This window comes from Arvicanthis niloticus, chromosome 17 (assembly GCF_011762505.2).
Source record: "Arvicanthis niloticus isolate mArvNil1 chromosome 17, mArvNil1.pat.X, whole genome shotgun sequence".
Classification (NCBI taxonomy): Eukaryota; Metazoa; Chordata; class Mammalia; order Rodentia; family Muridae; genus Arvicanthis; species Arvicanthis niloticus.
In genome coordinates this window covers 60,500,209-60,520,985 of record NC_047674.1, presented here as the reverse complement: position 1 = coordinate 60,520,985, position 20,777 = coordinate 60,500,209, and the positions used below count along the sequence as shown (strand labels likewise).

Genomic DNA, 20,777 nt, shown 5'->3' with positions numbered 1-20,777 from the left:
AAACCTGATAGTGGAGGTAATAAGCATGTCTCCCTCCCTCCTTGCTTCAGATGATGTCATGGCAGTGACTTAAAAATACACATAAAACGGTCCTGGTGACTCTAGTAATCAGAGGAGAAGAGCTGTCACTCATGACACCTGACTTTTGATACATTCATTTATACATAAATTCCTTAGTGGATCTACTTGCATATTAAGGAAATGAAAAATTTGACATATCTCGGTCATTCACATTATCCCTTAACAAATGACAACTTGAAAAACAAACTGTAATCAAAGATCATTCTTGTTTTTCTAAAAATACTTGTACATTCTAGTCCCAACCACTGAGAAATAGACGCTCAAGGATAAATATCTAGTAGCAAAATATGAGCTGTATTCTTCACAGATGAAACCCAACCTAGAAAACTCTAACTCAGAAGGGAAGTCTCTGAGAAATTTAAGGGGAGATTTGATTTTTCTCAAGTCTTACATTTCCTTATAGGAGAAAGTATTCCACAGAGTTTGTAAGGTAGAAGCCCATGATTATGGGGCTTGTGAACGGCTCAAAACAGGAACATATCTGGTTCCTTCTCAAGCCAATAGAGTACTTGGGGAAAATATAAGAAAATGTGTAATGTTTTCCTAATAAGACATTGCTACAATCTCAACAGTAATAAAACTGAAGTAGGTTTTTACATAACAGAATAATAAAAGGATACTTTCTAGTTTCCAATTCTGTCAAAGTCCTAACATAGCAGATTTTAATGTCTCCATATTTTAACTAGTTAGTTTTCATGCTAACTTGACACAACTGGGCAGAGGGAGCCTCAACTGAAAATTTGCTTCCTTTGGGCATGTGTTTCTCCTTTGATGGTGGTTCCACTGTGTGTGGAACCATCCCTAGATAGGTAGGCTTTAGCCATATAAGAAGGCAAAAGATGAGCTGAGAAGCAATCTAGTAAGCAGAGTTCTGTGGTGATCTCTCCTGCCTCCTCATTCCTGCTTTGAGTTCCTGCCTTGACCTACCTCCATAATGGACTATATCCTGTAAGCCAAATTAACACTTTCATCCCCTAAACTGGTTTTGTTTGCCATATCACAGCAACAGAAACCTAAGACAAGGAGACAAGAGTCAACACAAGATAGTCAAATGAGCTAAGCATAAACCAGTTTTAGGGGACAAAGAGATGGCTCAGCCATTAAGAACACTGTCTGCTTTTCCTGAGGACCCAGCTTCAATTCCTAGCACCCACACGGCAGCTCACAGTTTTCTGTAGCATCCATGCAGGCAAAACACTAGTGCACATAGTAAAAAAAAAAAAAAAAAACATAAAAATAAGTCGTTAAAATATTAAAAGTTACAACAACAAAACCAGTTTTATGCTCTTAACCCTTCATTGAAGGGTTATAAAAGACTGGCAATGGGGATTTGAGAAGGAAGTTTGTAAGAAGTAAGTGGGACTTAGTTTTTGTATCAAGCTCACCTAGCATGTCTTCAATGAGACACTTATTCTCTGAAAGTTTTTAGAAGCCAGTGTGAAACTCAAGACTATGGTCATCCTGCTCCTCACAAGAAACACAGCAGACATGGAAAGAGAGATTATGATGTCGAGTGTGATCTAAAAAGACCAGGAAGGTCTTCCTGATCCACATTTCACATTTCTAAGATTTTGAGCAAGAATGATCCCAACCACACTGAAGTGATATCTTTGGAAGGGGCTGGAGGTACAGTCCAGGTGCCCTGAGGATGCATGCTAACTCAGAAGAAAGGGGTGTGAGGAGTAAAGGAAGCCCTGAATGGGTGTGTAAAGAAGAGATGAGTCCTGGGTAGATGTGTATGTAGGACATGGCCATGACCTGCTCAAGGACCAACGCCTCGGACTCATAGAAATTTGGCAAAGCCTGTGGTGAGTCTCAGAAGGATGACAAATGTTGACAGTGTGTTTAAGTACAGGAGTTTACAAGTGACTGGCTAATGTGTATGATACAGCAACTTCTTCCCTGATAATTGCAACCTTAGACTGGTCCCCTATAGATACCTCCTATGGAGACTAGCTACCTCCTCATTTGGCTGTATATAATAAACATACTGAGTTTCTCAGTTGTTGAGTAGTGGGTGCTACTCCATCAGATTGAGCACAGCCCACCTGCCCCTAGTTTTTATGTATGCTTGTCTGCATGTCTGTCCTTTCTTTATTCCCAGTCAGGTTTCTGGGGCCAATCAATGCAGGTTATGGTAAAGGGGTTTATTTGCGGTTACATTTCCAAGTTACATTCATCATTGAGGAAAGTCAGTGCAGGAACACAACTGTAGTAACCTAAAGCAGAACCCATAGGGGAGTACTGCTCGCTGGCTTGCTCACTGTTTTATGTTCAGCTAGCTTTCCTATTCAGCCTTGTCCTACCTGTTTACAGGGGTTGGTACCAGTTCCAGTGAGATGGGTACTGCTACAGTAATCAATATCAAATAATCCTCTGCAGACATGTTCACAGGCCAATCTCATCTAGGTAATTCCTCATCTACAGCTTTCCTCTGAGATGACTTTAAAACTGTGTCAAGTTGACAGTTAAACCTAAGTAGAATAATGTGGAATGAATCCTCAACTAAAAATGAGCATGTTCAACCATGTCAAGGAAAAATACGTAAGAAATGCCATGAAGCAGTATACACATATTTGCATGTTCTTGTGCATGTGTATGCGCATGTGTACCTGTGAGTGTGAGTATGAGTGTGTGTGTGTGTGTGTGTGTGTGCATGCATGTGAATGTGTAGGTGCATATGATCTTGTGTGTGTTTCTTTATCTGTGTTTTTCTGTATGCCTGTGTGAAGGATAAAGTCTTAAGAATCTAAGAAAATAATATGGAATCACTTTTCACTACCCCAAATACAATTCCATAATTCAAAGATGTAGCAATTAAGATGGTACAGAAGTCATGTCATCAGAACCTGGTGGTGGTCAAGCAGAATGACGTTGTCAGCTCTATGAGGAATAAATACCAATGACATCTTATCCCCAGTCCACTTCCACTAAGAACCCCTCTGTTCTACATTTCTCCTCCTGTATCCAGGTTCATCACAGAAGGGACTGAAATTCTGTAATTACCATTTAGTTGATAATGTTATTCATGTCTTCCACATACACTTCCACACCATATACAAGTAGAAACTACTACATCTCTGGCCATTGAGGCTTTTGGTTTCTTTTTAAAACTATAGGAATGAAAAGGTCTTTCTATTATCAGTCACTGACCAGAAGTGCTACAGAACTTGAACTACAGTTCATCTGAATACAAGGAAGGAACCATTTGAAAAATGGGTTTGAGTAAACTTTGGTCTGAACTTTCTCATTCTGTTGTATAATATTGAGGCTGTAATGTTTGTATATTTCCTTTCAATCACAAAATTAATTCATCAAAGGAAAGCTGATGCACAGCTCCACATGTAAAGGAGATTATTTCAGAATTGCTTGAGCTGGGGAGGGATGGAGCAGCATGAGGAGGCAGAGGTTGTGCTAGGCCCCTAAGGTGTTGGAGGATGCTTTAAAAGCAGCCCTGAGATAATAGAAAACCCTTTGATTTTATAATTATACTTAATTGTTTTGTTTTCATTTGGAGATGAGAATTCAATAGATTGAGGAGCTTTTCCAGAGAAGGCTTGTTAATGAGTTACCTTCTTTGAATAACTTGCAAAAAGCTATTACTTCTCACTTTTTATACTTGAAAATCATTGCCAGATGACTGGGACAATGCTCAAACACTGGTGTCAAGGCAGGACACGCCACCATTGTAATTGTTAAGATACACATGCTTTGGTCTTTCAGCTCATTGGGGGTTTCAACATTTGAAACCTAGCCCTCTTAACCCTCTGAAGCTGCAGTTCCTTGCAACTCATTGCATACAAATAGGAAGTAGAAAAGCAGAGCAAAGATGAATGGGAAGACTACTAGCCAGCAATAAAGGAGAATGAACTATGTTACAGCTTGTATGAATCTAAATGGATTGATGTTGAATGAAAATATCTACCTCAAAAGCATTTATTATATAAGGCTTGTACCATCACAAAATTACAGAGTAAAGGAACACAGAATAATAATTGCCATGGGTTTAAAGGAGAGGTGGCTATGGTTATAAAAGAAGAAATAGGATGAGAGCTCTATGTGGGGAAATGGTTCTGTAGTGTGAGTGTAGTTGCCAGCTTAAGAATACACACACAGGATAAAACAGCATAAAACTAAACATAATTACAGAAATATATGTGTATAAAATTAGTTAAAACTGAAATATGCAAGTAAGTTGTCTCAATACTTTTGTGGTAGAGATATGGTATCATATACTTAAACAAGATACTGACGCTGGAGAAAATAGCATAAAAAACATATAATATCTCTATCATTTCTTGTAAATGCAAGTGAACTTATAATTATCTGAAGGTAATCATAAATGCTAGAACCAGGATATTTGTACCTTTCATGCCTTAAGCCCTTCATCAATGGGAGCTTACAGGTTATTAAAAGGCATGAAAAGAACAGTGCATGAACACCTCATATTGATGGGACAGAAGAATCATATTCTTTGGCTTATTATATTTCATTATTTATGTATTGTATCTAAAGGTCTTGCTCAGTAGCCTAGGTTGAGTAAGCCCTGACACATACTTTTTAGCAAGGACAATGCAACCCAATACCCATGGGGTTTATGTAAGTGAATCTTTCAATGTTCCCTAACCAGAACCAATAGAGTGAAACAGCTATGTCCAGCTCATGTTGCTCTGGAGAACAAAGAAAACAGATGTCTACAGCAGCAAATCTGCATGATTATTACATACATGCATGGCAATATCTGAAACATTTGGAAGTCCAATACACTCTCTAGCCAATTGCCACTGACATCCTGGCTCTATGACTAGCTTGTCTTCAGCACAGACTCAAGTTTAGAGAACTAGGTCTTGTGGTCAACGGTCTTGCTAACAAGTGCCAATAGCTCACCCTAATGACTTTGAGGGAATCATTCTGCAACCAGGGTGGACTAAGAATGTTATGGTAATGAAATAAACAAATGTGGGTAAAAAAATACCAAGTATAGCACTGGTTTCAGGTTACTCATCAAATTTCAATTTTTAAAAAGAATCATTCATTTATTTGTGTGTGTGTGTTTGTGTGTCTGTGTGTCTGTGTGTATGTGTGTCTGTGTGTTTGTGTATACAATGCCTGAAGACGTCAAAAGAGGGTGTCAGATTCCCTGGCACAAGAGTAACATACATGTGGGCCTGAGCAACCCGAAAGTGGTTACTGGAAACTGAACTCCAGTTCTCTGAAAAGATCAGCAAGCACTCTTAGCCACTGAGCCATCTCTTCAGTATCCACATGTCAATTTAGTCAAAGTAAAAGCAGAGTAAAGTTAACGTCAGAGCATAACTTTTGTCATTTTAAAAATACAAACTCATGCCTAGGAGATGGCTCAGAGGGTAAAGGCACCACCAAGACTAATGATCTGAATTCAGTGCTTGAAACCCACTTAATATGAGAGAAATGAGTCCCACAAGTTGTTCTATAACCTACATATATATGCTTGTGTGCACACACATAAATAAATGTAATTTAAAAGACCACTTCCTCTCTAGGATCTTATGCATCTATGCATCTTGCCTCCAGTGTAAGAATAAAACATCTAAGAACACCCACAGGCCAACAGAAACCCCAGCCACTCCATGAACAGAAATAAAAGAGATATCAGAGATATATACATGTTGAATATTTTTCTTAATATTTTATTAACTATTAAAAGCATGGAATAATTTTACCCAGGGCCATCAGTATGCCTTGCAAAAATACAAAGCAACTACATTATTTTAAAATTTTAATTTTGAACTTGCTCAAAAAATCAAATTTGGTTCAAAGGACACAGAAAATATTTTTATGAGGCAAGCATAAAATACAATGGCCAGAAAATGCCTTGAAAGTGAAAGTAGGAATTAAAGAGAAAAGTAATATAATGAGACTATTTGAAAAATAATATAGAAATATAATGTATAATGAGCATAAAATATATAGTTTAAATCAAGTTACGTCTCAGGGGCTGAGAGTGGTCAAGAGTCATGAACTATTTAGCAGAAACATCAGTGCCAGGAAATCTCTCAAAACTTTTGTTTGGGGACACTGAAGAAAGCCACAAAGCTATATTATCATTTCTCTTGATTGCCTTTCAGTACTTGAAGATAAAACTCTATTGCTGAAAACACTACAAATTTTAGACACAGGACTTGAAGGAATTGGACAGGAACTAGCCTGGAAGACTAGACTTCAGTGTCTGACAGTATGATTCAAACTATAGTGAGAGTTTTGATTTCTTTAAGAATCCCAGTTAGGTTATGTGAATATGTTTTTTGTTTTAATCCCAGGTGTGGGATGAGAGGCACTTTACAGATGATTATGATTTTCCCAGTATACTAGCAGGGATGTGATCTTTGCCAGCTGCAGACTGTTTAATTCTGGGGACTCTGGAGAGGGTGTAAATGAGAGAGCATAGAGAGGGTCTGTGGAGGCTGCTCTTCCCCCTGCTGACGAAGTTAGAGATATCCTGATGTCAAAGATTGGACTGGCACCAAGAAACGTGACATCCCTAATCAACAGGAGGTCATCTAAAGAATTCTATATCCCCCTCTTTCTTTCCTGCCTGGTGTTGGGGGACAGGTTGGAAATGATCAGGGTGGAATAAAGGTTGAAAGAAAGGTAGAGGTGTAAGTACTGTATAAAATAACTTTAAAAAATATTAGAAACAGCAAACTGCCAGGAGAGAAAAGCAATGAATAAACCTACCTAACCACATTGAATTTGAAACTAGGTCTCTCACTGGGACATGGAACTAGCCAGCACCAGTGACCACCATGCCTTGCCTCCACAAAAATATCAGAATTACACATGTGCGCCATCAGGTCCAGCTTTTCATGTAGATGCTGGGGAGAACTCAGGTCTTCAGGCTCACACAGAAAGCATCTCACTGACTGAACCATCTCCTCAGTCCCAATGATATCCTTACCAGGAATAAAATAACCAAGAAATTTGTAAGAATTTTGTTGAAACTTCCCAAAAACATTAAGAATATTTGGAAAGTTCTTAACTAGGATTTTCAAACACTTCATTTTCCCCAAGAATATTCCATTGAAACACCACCATTTTTTTCAACTAGATAATCTGATATTAAGCTTTCGTTGACTTCTAAATAAGCCAACAAAACAATTTAAAAACAATTAGACAAGTAAGATTCAAGGTGGGAAGATTTGAAGGGGAATTTTAGACATTGTCCAACATTTCTGTAACTAGAAGTATGACACCAATCTTTTAGTTTGATTTTGTTGTTGCTGCTGCTGCTATGAGCAAGAACATCTTGAGAAGGGAAAGGTTTACTCAGTTTCCACATCTCAGTGACAGTCAATCACCAACGGAAGTCAGGGTAAGAATACATAGTAGAGTTGGAAGCCACAGAGAAATACTATGTACTGAAGGACTTGTTCTTCATGGCTACCTTAGCCTGCTTTCTTATACCTTCCAGAACCATCTGCCCAGGCATAGCAGCATCTGCCCAGGGATAGTGCCATCTTCAGTAGAGTCTGGGCTCTCCCATACTAATGACTAATTAAGAAAATAGCCACAGAAACTTTCTACAGGCAACCCTTATGGAGGTGGTTTCTCAAATGAGGATTCCTTTCACACAGATAACTATACCTTGTATCAAGTTGAGAAAAACTAACAGCATGTAACATATGGGGGGAAAGTTGGTGAACTTTAACAGGAGTTCAAAAACAGAGGAACACAAAATGTGATAAACCTGTCATCTCAGAAAAAATGAAGTGTTGAATTGTTGTGAAATTCAGATAGGAATCGGTGAAAAATATATTTTGATCCTTACCTCAAACTAAGTAAATGAGATTACAGAACTTATTCACAGGGGGAGAAGAGTCGAATATGCCAAGTGAAAGCACAGTTGTTACATAAGATTTGCACTTAAGGTGATTTCAGAATGAGAGAGTATGACAGAGTATGACACAGAACTCTATAAAGCTGAAGATAAACACAGATTCATCCACCCATATTGAAGTTAAAAAAAATTAACATGGGAAGGATGTGAAATTCACATTTCCAAGAAAGTATTTGATATTTCACAATGTAAACAATTCAATAAAATATAAGAAGCAATATTTAAGATTAAAACTCTATGTAAATGCTAGACACTAATATCCTCAAACAATCTGGTCTTATACAGAAGAGGACAATATTCTGCTGAGGATGTCAATACTATATACAGACAAAGACACTAGGTTTTTTTTAAAAAAAATAAGTTACCTAAAATTGAGAGCTATGGACTTGTCAAGAGATGGTTGCCAAATAATTATTTTCAGAAGACTGAGCTATAACTTAACCCAAGGCAGTCTAAACCATGACAGGAAAGCTCTGTCTTACAGACCTTAATGCCCTTCCACCAGCATGGTTTCACATGAAACCATGAAGTATTTACCTAAGTGTTAAAGTTAAAAGTATAATAACCAAGTTTATCTTCTAAGTCATTCTTTCCATGGAAGAAATAACACCAGTAATAAATTTGAGAGTCCATTTGTCAACCTTTCTGAAGGAAGGTCTTGTGCTCTGTGTATTCAGATGCTGGTTTCTGTTCTCTGAGATCTAGTTACAGTCAGGGCACAGGCATTGTCATGAATATTGAAGGAGCTTCTGTATCAATGTGGTGTAAAGAATGCTCCCCATTATCTCTGACTGGTTAACAAAAAGGCTGAACAGCCAATGACTGGGCAGAGGATAGGGAAAAGCTGAACTTCTGATCCAGGGCAAGGGTACAAAAGGGAAGAACCAGGAGAAGAATTTGGCCATGAGGCAGGTAAAGCTTCAATAAAAGAAGATCCATGAGGCAGGTAGAGCCAGAAGAAGAAGGTTTCCAGGAGCTCAGGCATAGAGAATTCCTCAAGGGAGTTTCCTATGAGGACACACATGGAGCAGAACAAACCAGAGCAAGACTCAGATGGCATTTGTCCTGGAATTAATAGCCTACTTGAGTTAGAATAGCTCTGAACCTGCTAAACATAGTGCCAGCAGCTTGTTAATAAAAATATCAGGTCTCTACATCTTTTATTCAGCAGCTATATGGGTTAACGTGCATGTATAAAACACTACAGATATTTGGAAGCAAAGTGGGGTGTAGCAAAACCACCAAAATATACTACTATACAACCTGGGTCCTTAAAACTCACAACAGCTGAAACACTTGGATAGATATTTCTCTCCAGCAAAACAAATGAAACATCAAGACTGATAAGTACTCTTGTTTCCAGTTTGTTTAGTGCAATAACTGAAACAGGAAGTTCATTTGAATGACATCTACGATAAAGACCTCTGTCCAGAAGATCTAACAGAACAAAAGAAACTGTGGAAGAGAGAAGAAAAAAAAAAAAAAAAAAGCACTTTTGATTACATTTGAGAGCTAGAGAACCAAGCATGCCCATTTTGTCCTGTAAATTCACTGCAGAGAAGAGCAAAATGGTTTCTGCTAAGATATGTTACTGCTAAGATATGTTACTGGATACAGGAGAGTATAATTCCTTCTCATAAAAGCAAACTGAAAATAGGTAGAATTTTCTTGATAAGAGTCTTACAAAGTAAAAATACAAATGATATCACTACAAAAACGCTATGAGAATCAGAATATCTTCACAGGAAGATTAGCTTCACAATAAAAAAAAAAATCACAAGAATATCCTAATCAGTATATCAGCAAAATCTAAGCATCAAAATCTCAAAGACAACAGATATCTTTGTAAATGGACAGTAGACTGTCTTTTATGAGCAAAGCTGCTTTGCACAGTGAATACAACTACTACTTCCAAATGTGAGTCTTAAACATCAAAACATCAATTTAAAACAGTCTTTAAGAGACAAGTACTTATAGCATAACCTAGTAGAAGGAAAGGAAACCGCATATGGATGGGAAATGGCTAAAATTAAAGGATAAATACTTTCTGAAAGAGAGAGAAACCAGAAGTGATAGCACTAAGTATCCAGTGTTTACGTTTGCATGTGCTATACAGACATATCATAGTAGTGTGATTATGCACATAGATCACCGGCTCGTGAGATGTGGCAGAATTCTAAGCTTGCATTTTGTCAACTTTAACTGAAAAAGAAGGAGTTGTCTTCTATCTCACTAAACTTTGGGTTGTGGTCAGAATAGACAGACAAAGAATAGACAGCATCCATGTAGACACAATAAACAAGTTTCTTCTTGGATCTATCCTCAGAATTATTTCATAACTCTTGTAATCACAGACTCCTAAGTGAAAGACTACTAGTTACCACTGATGACAACTAGATGTGTCTAAAGAGGGAATCTGGCCTTCGAAGGTCTTCAAAAACTGTTTCATGCAAACAAGTAGGTGTAGAACAAAGGCTCTGTTGGAAGTCCAAGAAATGGGGCAAGCCAGACCTTCCTTGAGTTTATATCTGGGTGCTGAACTATGAATGCTTAGAAGAGCTGATTAGAGAGATGGGAAGGTTATTATTAAAGCAGAGAGAGGCCCCTGGGTACCCTTAGAACTTTCTCAGAGGTGGGTCTTGAGGTTCACAAAGCATATTTAGCTTTAAGTCACCAAGGTTTGGGTGAGCAATACGCTTGGGTTAAGTCTGTCTGCAACTTGGAGAGGAGGAGTAGCTTGAATTATCCTGCAGAAGCTTGTTCCAAGAGTTAGTAAAAAGCCAAGAGACCCAGTTAAGTGCTCACGTCACTTCTGATAGAAGTCACTCTGCGTATAAAGGAATCTGATGAGGCAGGAATGGAAAAGAGACCACTGTCCTTGGAGTCCACTTACATTGAGTTTATGATTGTGAAGGAGGGCTCATATTAACACACGAGCAATGAGGAGTGACTGGATGGGAGGGGCCAAACTGGGGTATTTCTGTAGTAAAGCAATTAAATATGTGTGCAGTGAAGGCTAACATAACTCTCTAAAATGAAGGGTCAGGAGGATGGTGTTGTTAAGAATAGGGCCAGGAGACAAAAAAAAAAAAAAAAAAAAAAAAAAAAAAAAAAAATACATTTGATGGGCTAGAGAAGATTATTAGTTTCTCTGTGGACAAGTGAATTCTGATGGATTTAAAGGCAGCAGATAGCTGCATTAAGAGCAGAAGAAGAATGCACGATCAATCTTCTAGAAAATTTTCAATTTAAGAACTATATCTGAGTGTTTGAACTCCTGAGAAAACTCTTCAGTTGCTCCAGTTGCCAAATTTGAATGCTGCCATAGGCAAAACTATATAGTCTTACATCTTTTTGTTTTGTGTTTTTGTCTCTCTACTAAACAAAAATGGACTAAAAACTTAGAATCTGGATGACTGTCGACCAACGCACAGTGTAGGTAATCTGCACCCTAAGCAGCAGTTGTGAGCCTGTGCCTTTTAACTGTGGCTTTTCTCCAGTAGGCAGCCAGGGACTGCTAGCTAGCACACCTGCCATCAGAGTCACCAGGAACAAATTCCAGTAGACCTGCAATCTTTTTTTCTTCACCATAGGCAAAATTCTATAGTAGAACGCAGGGTTGAACGCCCCTGGAGGAGAAGAGTAGTCAACTATGCTGCTGGAAATCAGCACTTTCTTCTCTTAACAAAAAGCTGTGTTCAGAGGTCTCTATAAACTGGCTAAGTTTTAGAAGCTATGCTTTGTGCTTCCCATAATTATAGTCAACTCAGTCATTCTGGATTTCTGATGGGGTTGAAAACTTATAGCTATTTACTTTGAGAGAAAAGATCTGAGTGTATGGTCATCAGCTGACATTCATCCTAAAGCCAAGGAAAAAGCCAGGTTCAGAACTAAGTGTTTTAGTTAGGATAGATGACAGAGGTGCTGGTTAGTCAACAAAAGAATGGATTGGGTATTAGGACTATCTTGTACCTCACTGGTACAAATAGGCATAATTATGCTCTAATTGTATTTTGAGAGAAAAGTTTCCTTTTAACAGGAAGGGTGATGTGTAGGAGGAGCTAAGGTGGGAGGAGTACTGAGAGGAAGAAAAGGAGTAAGAAGAGGAGAAGAAGAAGGAGAGGAGAAGCTAGGTGATGAAAGAGAGATAGAGGGGGGAGACAGGGAAGCAGATGTTCATGTATCTCCACCAGTCAAAGATAGTTGATATATCTAGGTTGGGTAGTGGGTTTCACCTCTGATTGAACAATACCAAACTTATAAAGCCTATGATTAACATTTCTTAAAAAAATGTATAAATGCAAAAAGGAAAAGGGGGCATGGGATAGGGGTTTTCTAAGGGGGGGGGGAATGGGGAAACGGGATGGTATCTGAAGTTTAAATGAAAGATATAATAAAAAAAAAAAAAAATAAACAAACAAAAAAAAAAAAAAAAAAAGCTAACTCCCTGGGGGAAACAGGCACTTCTCTCAGAAAATGAACACAGCAGTCTATGGAGCCCATAACCAAGGAGAGAGATATTAGTTTCTGATGGGCACCAGAGATTTGGAGACTTACCATAACTGATCTAACTGGTTTTCATCATCCACCAACCCTTGCCCCTTTTGTTCTTTAATGTATGTATTCTCCTCCAAAACCCATCTAAATGTCAGCAGCAGTTGGTTCAAAAACTGTCCAAATCAATAGAGCAGGTTAGGATGCTATGATACATAAGCATTCCTACTCCGGTGTTACTTATTGAATGAAGACTTTTAGCCTAACTTCTGAGCTATATTGTAACAGTTTGTGTAGATGTATTATTGTCCCCGTTGAGAAAAAAGCCAAGCTTGATTTATCCCAGTGTAATGGCTCAGTATATAGACAATGTCCATTAAACATTATCAGGAAGATGAGACAAGGGATAATATCCCCTTCTCCACGGAGAATATGCTCTTCCCAGAAGTATGTCAATCTAAGATATCCCAGAATCAGGTAACCTAGAGCCCTCCACACATTTACACACAGGCCTTTTGTTCTCTGAAGAATTCATTCACAAAATGTCTGCTGCCATGGCTGTTGGCCTACAGGTAAAGGCAAATGCCAGGGCTGAAGGAAGTGTGGGCACATGCTTTACTCTTAACCTATTAGATACACATTGTTTCTTATTATAATGATGTCAAAATAAAACTATGTGATGTCATTCTTTAAAGACTATACAACTCTTTAATTATTTGAACTTGTTATCAATGAATTTCTGATAAGGACACACATCTAGTTCCTATAATTCAAATACCTTGTTCATTGCAGCAAATGTTGAGTTTCTCCAAAACAGTTCTTTTGAAGACAAACAACAAAGCCAAAAGAGAATGAATGCACGGTGTCTTGTCATCTCTTCCTCCCTCTTCCCCATCTCCTTCTTTCTTCCTCTCAAGTTTAAGTTTAAAAACATAATTCTGTCTATCACAACCGCCCTCTAAGCCAGAGTGCACCTTGTGGAGCTTCTTGAACCTGAAACAGAGAGGCAGGAAGGAGGAGGGAGTCCTGGAGAAGAGCGCCTTCCCTAGACTCCATCTACACTAACATGGTAAAACCAGCCCTGTTGCCTTACAATGTGCAGGCTGTCCCTCAGCAGGACTCCTTCCTGATGAGTCACATCTGACTCCACATCTAGCAGAGGCCCAAGTACAAGTACCTCCAGCTCAAAAGGGAGATTGGAGCATCCTCCTTTCGCCCAGAAGACTTAAGACGCATTTTCAGAATTGTTTCCCCATCTCTCACATTGTGTCTACATGAGAGAAGGAGAAAACAGCTTACCACCATGTCCTAGGCTGCTTCATGCATATGCCATTGCCAGATGTGAGAGAAAAATCCCACATAACATAGACCTTCTATTCCTGATGACTTCACATATAAAGTCAGTGTGGCATCCTGCATACTGTATTTAGCAGAATGTGCTCAAAAACCTGCTTTGTGGACTAGCAGGTGTGTGTCTCAGTAGGCTAGGACAATGGTAAAAAGACGCCAGCTGTGATAGAGAGAATTCTCACATGGATTTTAACAGTCTGACCTATACATCCACACCCCATGAGTTCCCTTCCCTGGAATGTGAAGCAGGCACACGAATATGCAGATGAGGCATATATAATTAAGAGAAGTAGTGAGCTGACCTTGAGTTCATCAGAAAGGAGATTATCTTGAAGGGTCCTGACTTAAGGGAACTTCTACAAAAGACCTTCTTGCTGATCTTGGAGAAATAAGCTGTTCTCTTATGAGATCATGCATGGGAGAGGCTACGGAGCAGTAATAGCTCCTGGCAGGCTCTAGCTGTTGAGAAGAGTGCCTGGTTGACAGCTGGAAAGAAAACCAGGACCTCAGATATAAATATCCAAGTCTGCCAACCATTGTTTTAGGACAGAAGGGGGACATCTGATAACTTGTTTATGGCCTTGCCGGCCTACTAGAAGAGGACTCAGTTGACCCAGGCTTAGGCATCCCAACTACATAGGGGAGACGGCAAACATCTCTTTGTTGTGGTGATTATTACATAGAAATAGAACACTAACACAGGACTTTGAGTTCCTAAGCATAGATAGGAAGAATATAAAATCCACTTCAATAGCAGGTAAAAAACAAAGCAAGACCAAAGAGTACACATCTTTGTAAACGTCAGTAAGTATAGTGCCAGGGATGTTTCCCTAAGTGTATTCATACAAGCTTTATAGACAGGCCCACACATAAGAAAGTCTGTTGCTTTTTGTCAGCCTCTGCTAACATTCTCCAAACTACAACTCAGCAAAGACTTACGGAGAGTTGCACTGGCTCTTGCCCTAATGTACTCTGATCTGCCCTTGGCAGCACTGGGTGCACTGTGCTTCCTCCTATGCCTCTAACATGAAGAACTTAAAATAACAACAACAACAAAACAAACTCCACATAAAAATTGCATCCACACAGAAAGAATTATGACTTTAGAGTATTTTTAAAAATCTTTTGGTAATGCTATATAAGTATGCATAAATATATACAAATATTAATGGGGACCACCTTTGTTTGGAGGATGTTAGGTACCACCATATTGGTGGGGTACATCAGGTTACAATTTGTCTTAGTAACCACATAGAGAAGGAAGCATTCTGTCCAAATTTAGGTAAGTCTGGAACATGTAGGCTAATGCACCATCGTGTTTGAAATGGACATGCCTCTCTATCTTCCAAAAAAGGAATATAAGTTTTCATCAGATCATACTTATGCCACAGATGGTGACAAATATTCATACTTAAGAACTGGATTTTTTCTAAATATATCCTTAAATGTATTATCTTTGCTTTAATATTTATGATATTAATATATTTAAAGCCAATATTTATTCAGACAGGTTACAATGCACTAAACATAGTCAAGAAAGTAGTTATGTAAATATGAGTTATATGTTGGGTATGATGATAGTCATAAATGCCTGTGTGTTTTAAGTGAGAAGTATTCATCCATGAAATGAATCAAACAAATTATTGTAATGATTTTTTCTCCATGAATGGTGTATATGGATTCAACAGTTAAAGGGTTTTTGGTCTCTGTCTCATTATACTTCAATTAAATAATCTAGAAGATGTTTCAATTAGTACACTTCAGTTATAATTTTATATAAGTAGTATTTGTTTTCAAAAATGTTTATAAATTATATATATATATAAATTATGGGAAAAGAAAACTTGATAGTGCAGATCAGTAGAGCAGCGATACATGATAAAAACCTAACTTCTTTTCTGTTGTCCTGGCATACTATAAGTTTATAGTACTATGCTGTAGATGTCTGGATGGGAGCACATTTATTTTTCCCCTGAGGAGACCTTTAGCTAATGCCCTGAATTCTTCTAATGTTTTTAATTTTGGTAGCAAATCAATAGGGGTAATAAGAAAAAAAAAAAAACAGTTTGTGTATTGTTTAGATTAGAAAGGGAAAGTTTGCCAGGATGTTTTTTTCTGTTTTATTTATATTAAAATTGTTCAAAATAAGAATAAAACCACCCCCCAGAGCTCCCAGAAACTAAACCACCAAACAAAAAGTATACATGGAGGGAACCATGGCTCCAGCTGCATGTGTAACAGAGGATGGCCTTATCTGGCATCAATGGAAGAAGAGGCCCTTGGTCCAGTGAAGGCTTGATGCCCCAATGTAGGGGAATGCCAGGGCAGTGAGGTGAGAAAGGGTGGGTGGGGTAGCACCCTCATAGAAGCAGAGGGAGAGGGATAGAATTGGAGGTTTGTGGAAAGGAAACCAGGAATGGAGATAACATTTGAAATGTAAATAAATAAAATATCCAATAATAAAAAGAATAAAACCTACATGAGAGAGCACATAAAACATACCCAGAAATGAGGTAGAAATGGACAGTCAACTCAGTGTTCACAGAATAAAATTTTCAGCACACCTTTTAATTGCAGAGGTGGCAATTAAAATTTTGATACTCTAAAACTTGGATATAGCCTTGTCTTTTGAAAGAAAATAAATTATTTTTATGAATGTATCAAGAGAAAATAAAATGTTAACTGGAAAATTTTCAAGGCTAGAACTACTTAATAAAATTGTATCAACAAGAAAATATGTCTTAATAAGATCAACTAAATCTTTAACTGGAAAAATGATATTTCTACAATTCTACATTTAGCAAATTCTATGACTGAGAATTTATTTAATTGCAGATTTTTTATGTTATACTGTAATTTAATTAAAAATTAAATCAGAAAATAGCAATCATTTTGTAACAAAGTTTCTTGAGAGAAAAAATATTCATTAAATGTTGGAAACAAAATATTGCCACTGTCAATGTTTCTGTTACTCACTACTTGGGAATTCTTTCGTTTCATGCACCCTGGATCTCTCCAGGAATCCTCAAGACTGTGGGAGCACAGATCAGGTATGGTCATCAAATATATATATATGTGTGTGTGTGTGTGTGTGTGTGTGTGTGTGTATCTTCTATATACCATCATATAGATAGATAGATAGATAGATAGATAGATGATAGATAGATAGATAGATAGATAGATAGATAGATAGATAATGTACATTGTTATATGATGAGCTTCTAAAGAAAGGATTTTAAATTTTCCAAGCTTCTATTCTTTAACAAGAATGTGTAGAATAGTGTGATTCACACACACACACACACACACACACACACACGCACGCACATAACTCCATCTCTCTACATGTACACTTCTGCTTATCATGAGAGTCAGAAAGAGGCCACATTCTCACAATGCAGCCTATTTGATTAGCAACTGAAACACAAATGTTTCTCTGAGGTGGTTCCCAGGTTTCTACTGGGATGATTCAGTATACACTGTATTCCATTCAACTTTAAATGACAATGACATAAGTCAACCAGTGTTTTCTAATCTCTGACCTTTAAAATATACACTCAGGACCAATGTTTAGATCATCTTGGTTTGGAATATTCAACTTTAAAAACCATCATCTGTTCAGAACTGTTCTTCAGAAATCCCAGTTATAGCAGCTAGAAAGAGTGATGTTGATTTTGGCAGTATGTCACCTTTAGAACAGTTAGAATCTGTAGTGTTGATTATGAAGGTGGTGTCAATGGACAGGACTTGAACTAGTGCCTGAATAATTTTTTTATTGTCATCTAATAAAACATAACATGAAAAGGTAAAGACTGGATACCTCTAAAGCGTATTTAAAAGAAGAGCTCAAAAAAATGTGAGCAAATAGTCATGACTAGCCTTGATGAGGCTGAATTAAAAAAAAAAAAAAAAAAAAAAAAAAAAAAAAAAACCCAAAACCCAAACAAAACCAAAGAGTCGCCTTTCTGGCATGCAAAACTTGCCCAACTCTTTCAAAAGATTACAATCTTGTGTCCCACTCTAGAAAGATCTGCATATACAGATAGTCTGTGAGGAAGTAGAAGGAGATGTTAGATCTCACACAGGCTCCAAGAGATGCATTGCCACAGTATAAAATAGGGACCCCTTGAACTGCTGAGAAAGCTTTTAGAATGAATGAGTCTATATGAGTCTTATGAAACAGACAGGAAAGGGGTCAAGAGCACACATAAACTGCCTGTAATGAAGATGTGGGTATTCTGGTAGGACCTGCTGCCAGCATTTCTTAAGGACAGGGTTACAATCAATTACAAAATCCCCAGGCCACAGCACAAAAAAGCCTGGAAGAGAGGACCTGACCGTGGTCCTGAAAGATCCTGGGCTATTTCCAGAAGGACACAAAACACTATATCTGCATTCACAATTTTTTTCCCCCAGTCCAACCCACAAAGTCAGATATTCAATACTATTTCACTTCACAAGACTCTAAAACTTTCCCTGTGGTCGAATCAGTCTTCACAGTATTCAGCTCCTTCTTCATTAGTCACTTCTCGAGAATTGTGGTAAATTTCAGCGTTAAGAGGCAAGATTCTGAGAGACTCCCAACACTCAGAAAAGTCTATGGACAGATCACACCTGGCCTGCATGAGTCTACGCAGGATTTCTTAAACTCGAATGGGAAAACATAGGAGTCTGGGAAAACCTCCAAACTCTAACCCCGGGCAGCGTCAGAACTCTAGAAAAATAAAGTGCACAGAATTTCTCCCTGCATCAAGCTACTCAAGGTCCCGCACAGTACAGGTCCCACATTGTTGATCATTTTCAGACCTGTGTTCCTGTGTGCCAGACCTAGGCAATCAAGTGATCCACCTGAACCAATACTAAGTGCTTTTATGATGTGTGTGTGTGTGTGTGTGTGTGTGTGTGTGTGTGTGTGTGTGTGTGTGTTGGGGGGGCGGGGATCTTGTTTTATTTTGTTTCCTTTTCTCTGCCTAAAAGATACCCTAGCTACTCTGACAAGAAAAGAAGGCAAATTATTGCGCGGATGGAAACAGGGAAGAAGGAGTAAAAGTCGAAGAGAAAACCATCCTAGGGAAACGGGCAACTCCAGCAAGCCCTACTTACGTGTTCCGTCGAAACGGGTGGCAATAGTGTCCAGGAAGGTGTTCTGTGGCGCCAGTAATCCTTTCATAACCGGCATTTTTCCAGCGCTGTGTGAAATTCCCCATCAAAGTTTGTCCACAAGGATGGCTCTGTAGGAAAGTGCCAAGCTGGGAGAAGCCACTAGGAGCGTGATGACGGCAGGGGAGGGGGGCCTGGCGTGCAGAGGATGGGGCCGGGCAAGGAAGGGGGGGGGGTGGCAGCAGAAGGAGCTACTCCCCGGCCGCTGCACTGTGACCAGAGCAGCCGGCGACCAGAGCTCTAAATCCGCTTGGTTCCGGGCTTCCTCCTCTGTTCCCTCCTCCTTCTGCAGCGACACCCCTAGGGTCTCTCCGTAGAGCCTTTGAGAGCCCACGGTGGCCCGGGGCGCCGCGCCCTGACCTGTGCTCTAGGGTCGGGAAGGACGGCGCCCCATCTGGGGAGGCTGCGGCGCTAAGCCTCAAGTACCCCAAGGACGCTGAGGAATAGAGAAATGCAAGCCAGAGCAACTCCCGCCCCCCAGGAGCCGGGAACAAAGACCCCTTTGTTCGAGCTCTGTCCCTCTCCCGGGAGACCAGAGTCCCGTGGGTGTGGTGTCGTGGAGGGGAGGAGACAGGTCACCGCAGGTAACCCGCCTCCGCCTAGAACTTGGGAGGGGGAGGCACCCCACCGTGGTGTCCTAGGTAGCAAAGGCAGCCTGGGGCTCCGGAGGGAGGTTGTCCCCCCTTCCGGTGCACCTGCCATCCCCAGCTCCAAGTCAGCTGAGTGCCTGCCACTCTGATTACCAGGGTCTCTCCAGGTGTGAGGTTTTGTAAACTCTTCTTCCTCAGTTCTAAAAGAAAATTCAGGTACACTCCCTTGTCAAATTCTCCTTGCTCTTCCCCAACCACCAAAACTAAAAGGAGGAAAACCCTCTTAAATGGGTAATGGTTTCCCACTCTCCCATGAAATGTGCATAGAGCGTTTCTAGAAAAGTTTGCTATTTTTATTGATTTATAAAATACATAGAAGTAACAGAGGTTTGTCGTTGTTTCTTTTTCCGTGTAAAAGCAGTTTCAATGGAATCCCCTCTCTCCCGCGGTAAGGGTCCCCCAACCCCACCCTCAATCCCTGGACTGGCCGGGCCCCGGTAACTGCCGTTATTTCAGAAAAACTATAAGTGATCTCTTTACCCCTTTCCCTAGTGCTCAGGAGAGGAATCCCTCTCCACCTATGTTCTGTGAAAGAAAGCTACCAAAACCTAGAGCGCATCCCTGCAGGAGTGGAAGGGAAATGCGGAGCCCAGGTGCCACTGAATCCCCAGCAAGGAAAGGGAAAGTTAAGAGCCCGGGAGAGAACAAACAGAAACCCAGGTGCTGCTGCACCCGGAAAGGAAGGAGGGAAACGCGAACAGGTGTCTGCGGTGCTGCAGAGACCGCTGGGTCCCTGCCTCCGGGATTCGGGCGTGGCAGCAGGTGCAAGCAGCCCTAAAACATCTGGCAGAGGCTCTTTGCTCGAATCCCTGGGGATCCTGGGGTGACGAGGGACTCTAGGGGTTTCCTCGCTGCGGTCCAGGCTTCCTCGAGGGCGGGGTAGAAAAGGAAAGGAGGAGGCTCCCTGTCCCCGCCCCTGGTCCCCTTTATTCGTGATGCACTTCCTGCTGCCGAGGATTCCCTTTGTGTTGAGATTCCAGATCCGCCCACACACGCTGGAGCGGGAGGGCCGGGGGATTCCGGGTGGGTGGCCACCTCCTGAGGCTCAGGCTGTTTGTCCCTTTTCCTTCCGGTTACTGCTGCTGATCAGCGGTGCACCCCCTCTCACCCCCTCTTTATAGAGCCAGTTGTTCCTTGCAGGGAAACCTAGCTGCTTGGGTGCCCCC

General features: G+C 39.9%; 1 protein-coding gene across 1 annotated transcript in view; it reads right to left on the bottom strand.

Annotated features, from left to right (window-relative positions):
• Kcnh8 (potassium voltage-gated channel subfamily H member 8) overlaps nt 1-19,242 on the bottom strand; it is a 344,000-nt gene extending 324,758 nt beyond the window's left edge. Inside the window, exon 1 of the mRNA XM_076914649.1 lies at nt 18,905-19,242. Coding sequence (XP_076770764.1) covers nt 18,905-18,980 — 76 coding nt within the window. The 5' untranslated portion in view covers nt 18,981-19,242. The remainder of the gene's footprint in view (nt 1-18,904) is intronic.
• Nucleotides 19,243-20,777: the final 1,535 nt, after the last annotated feature.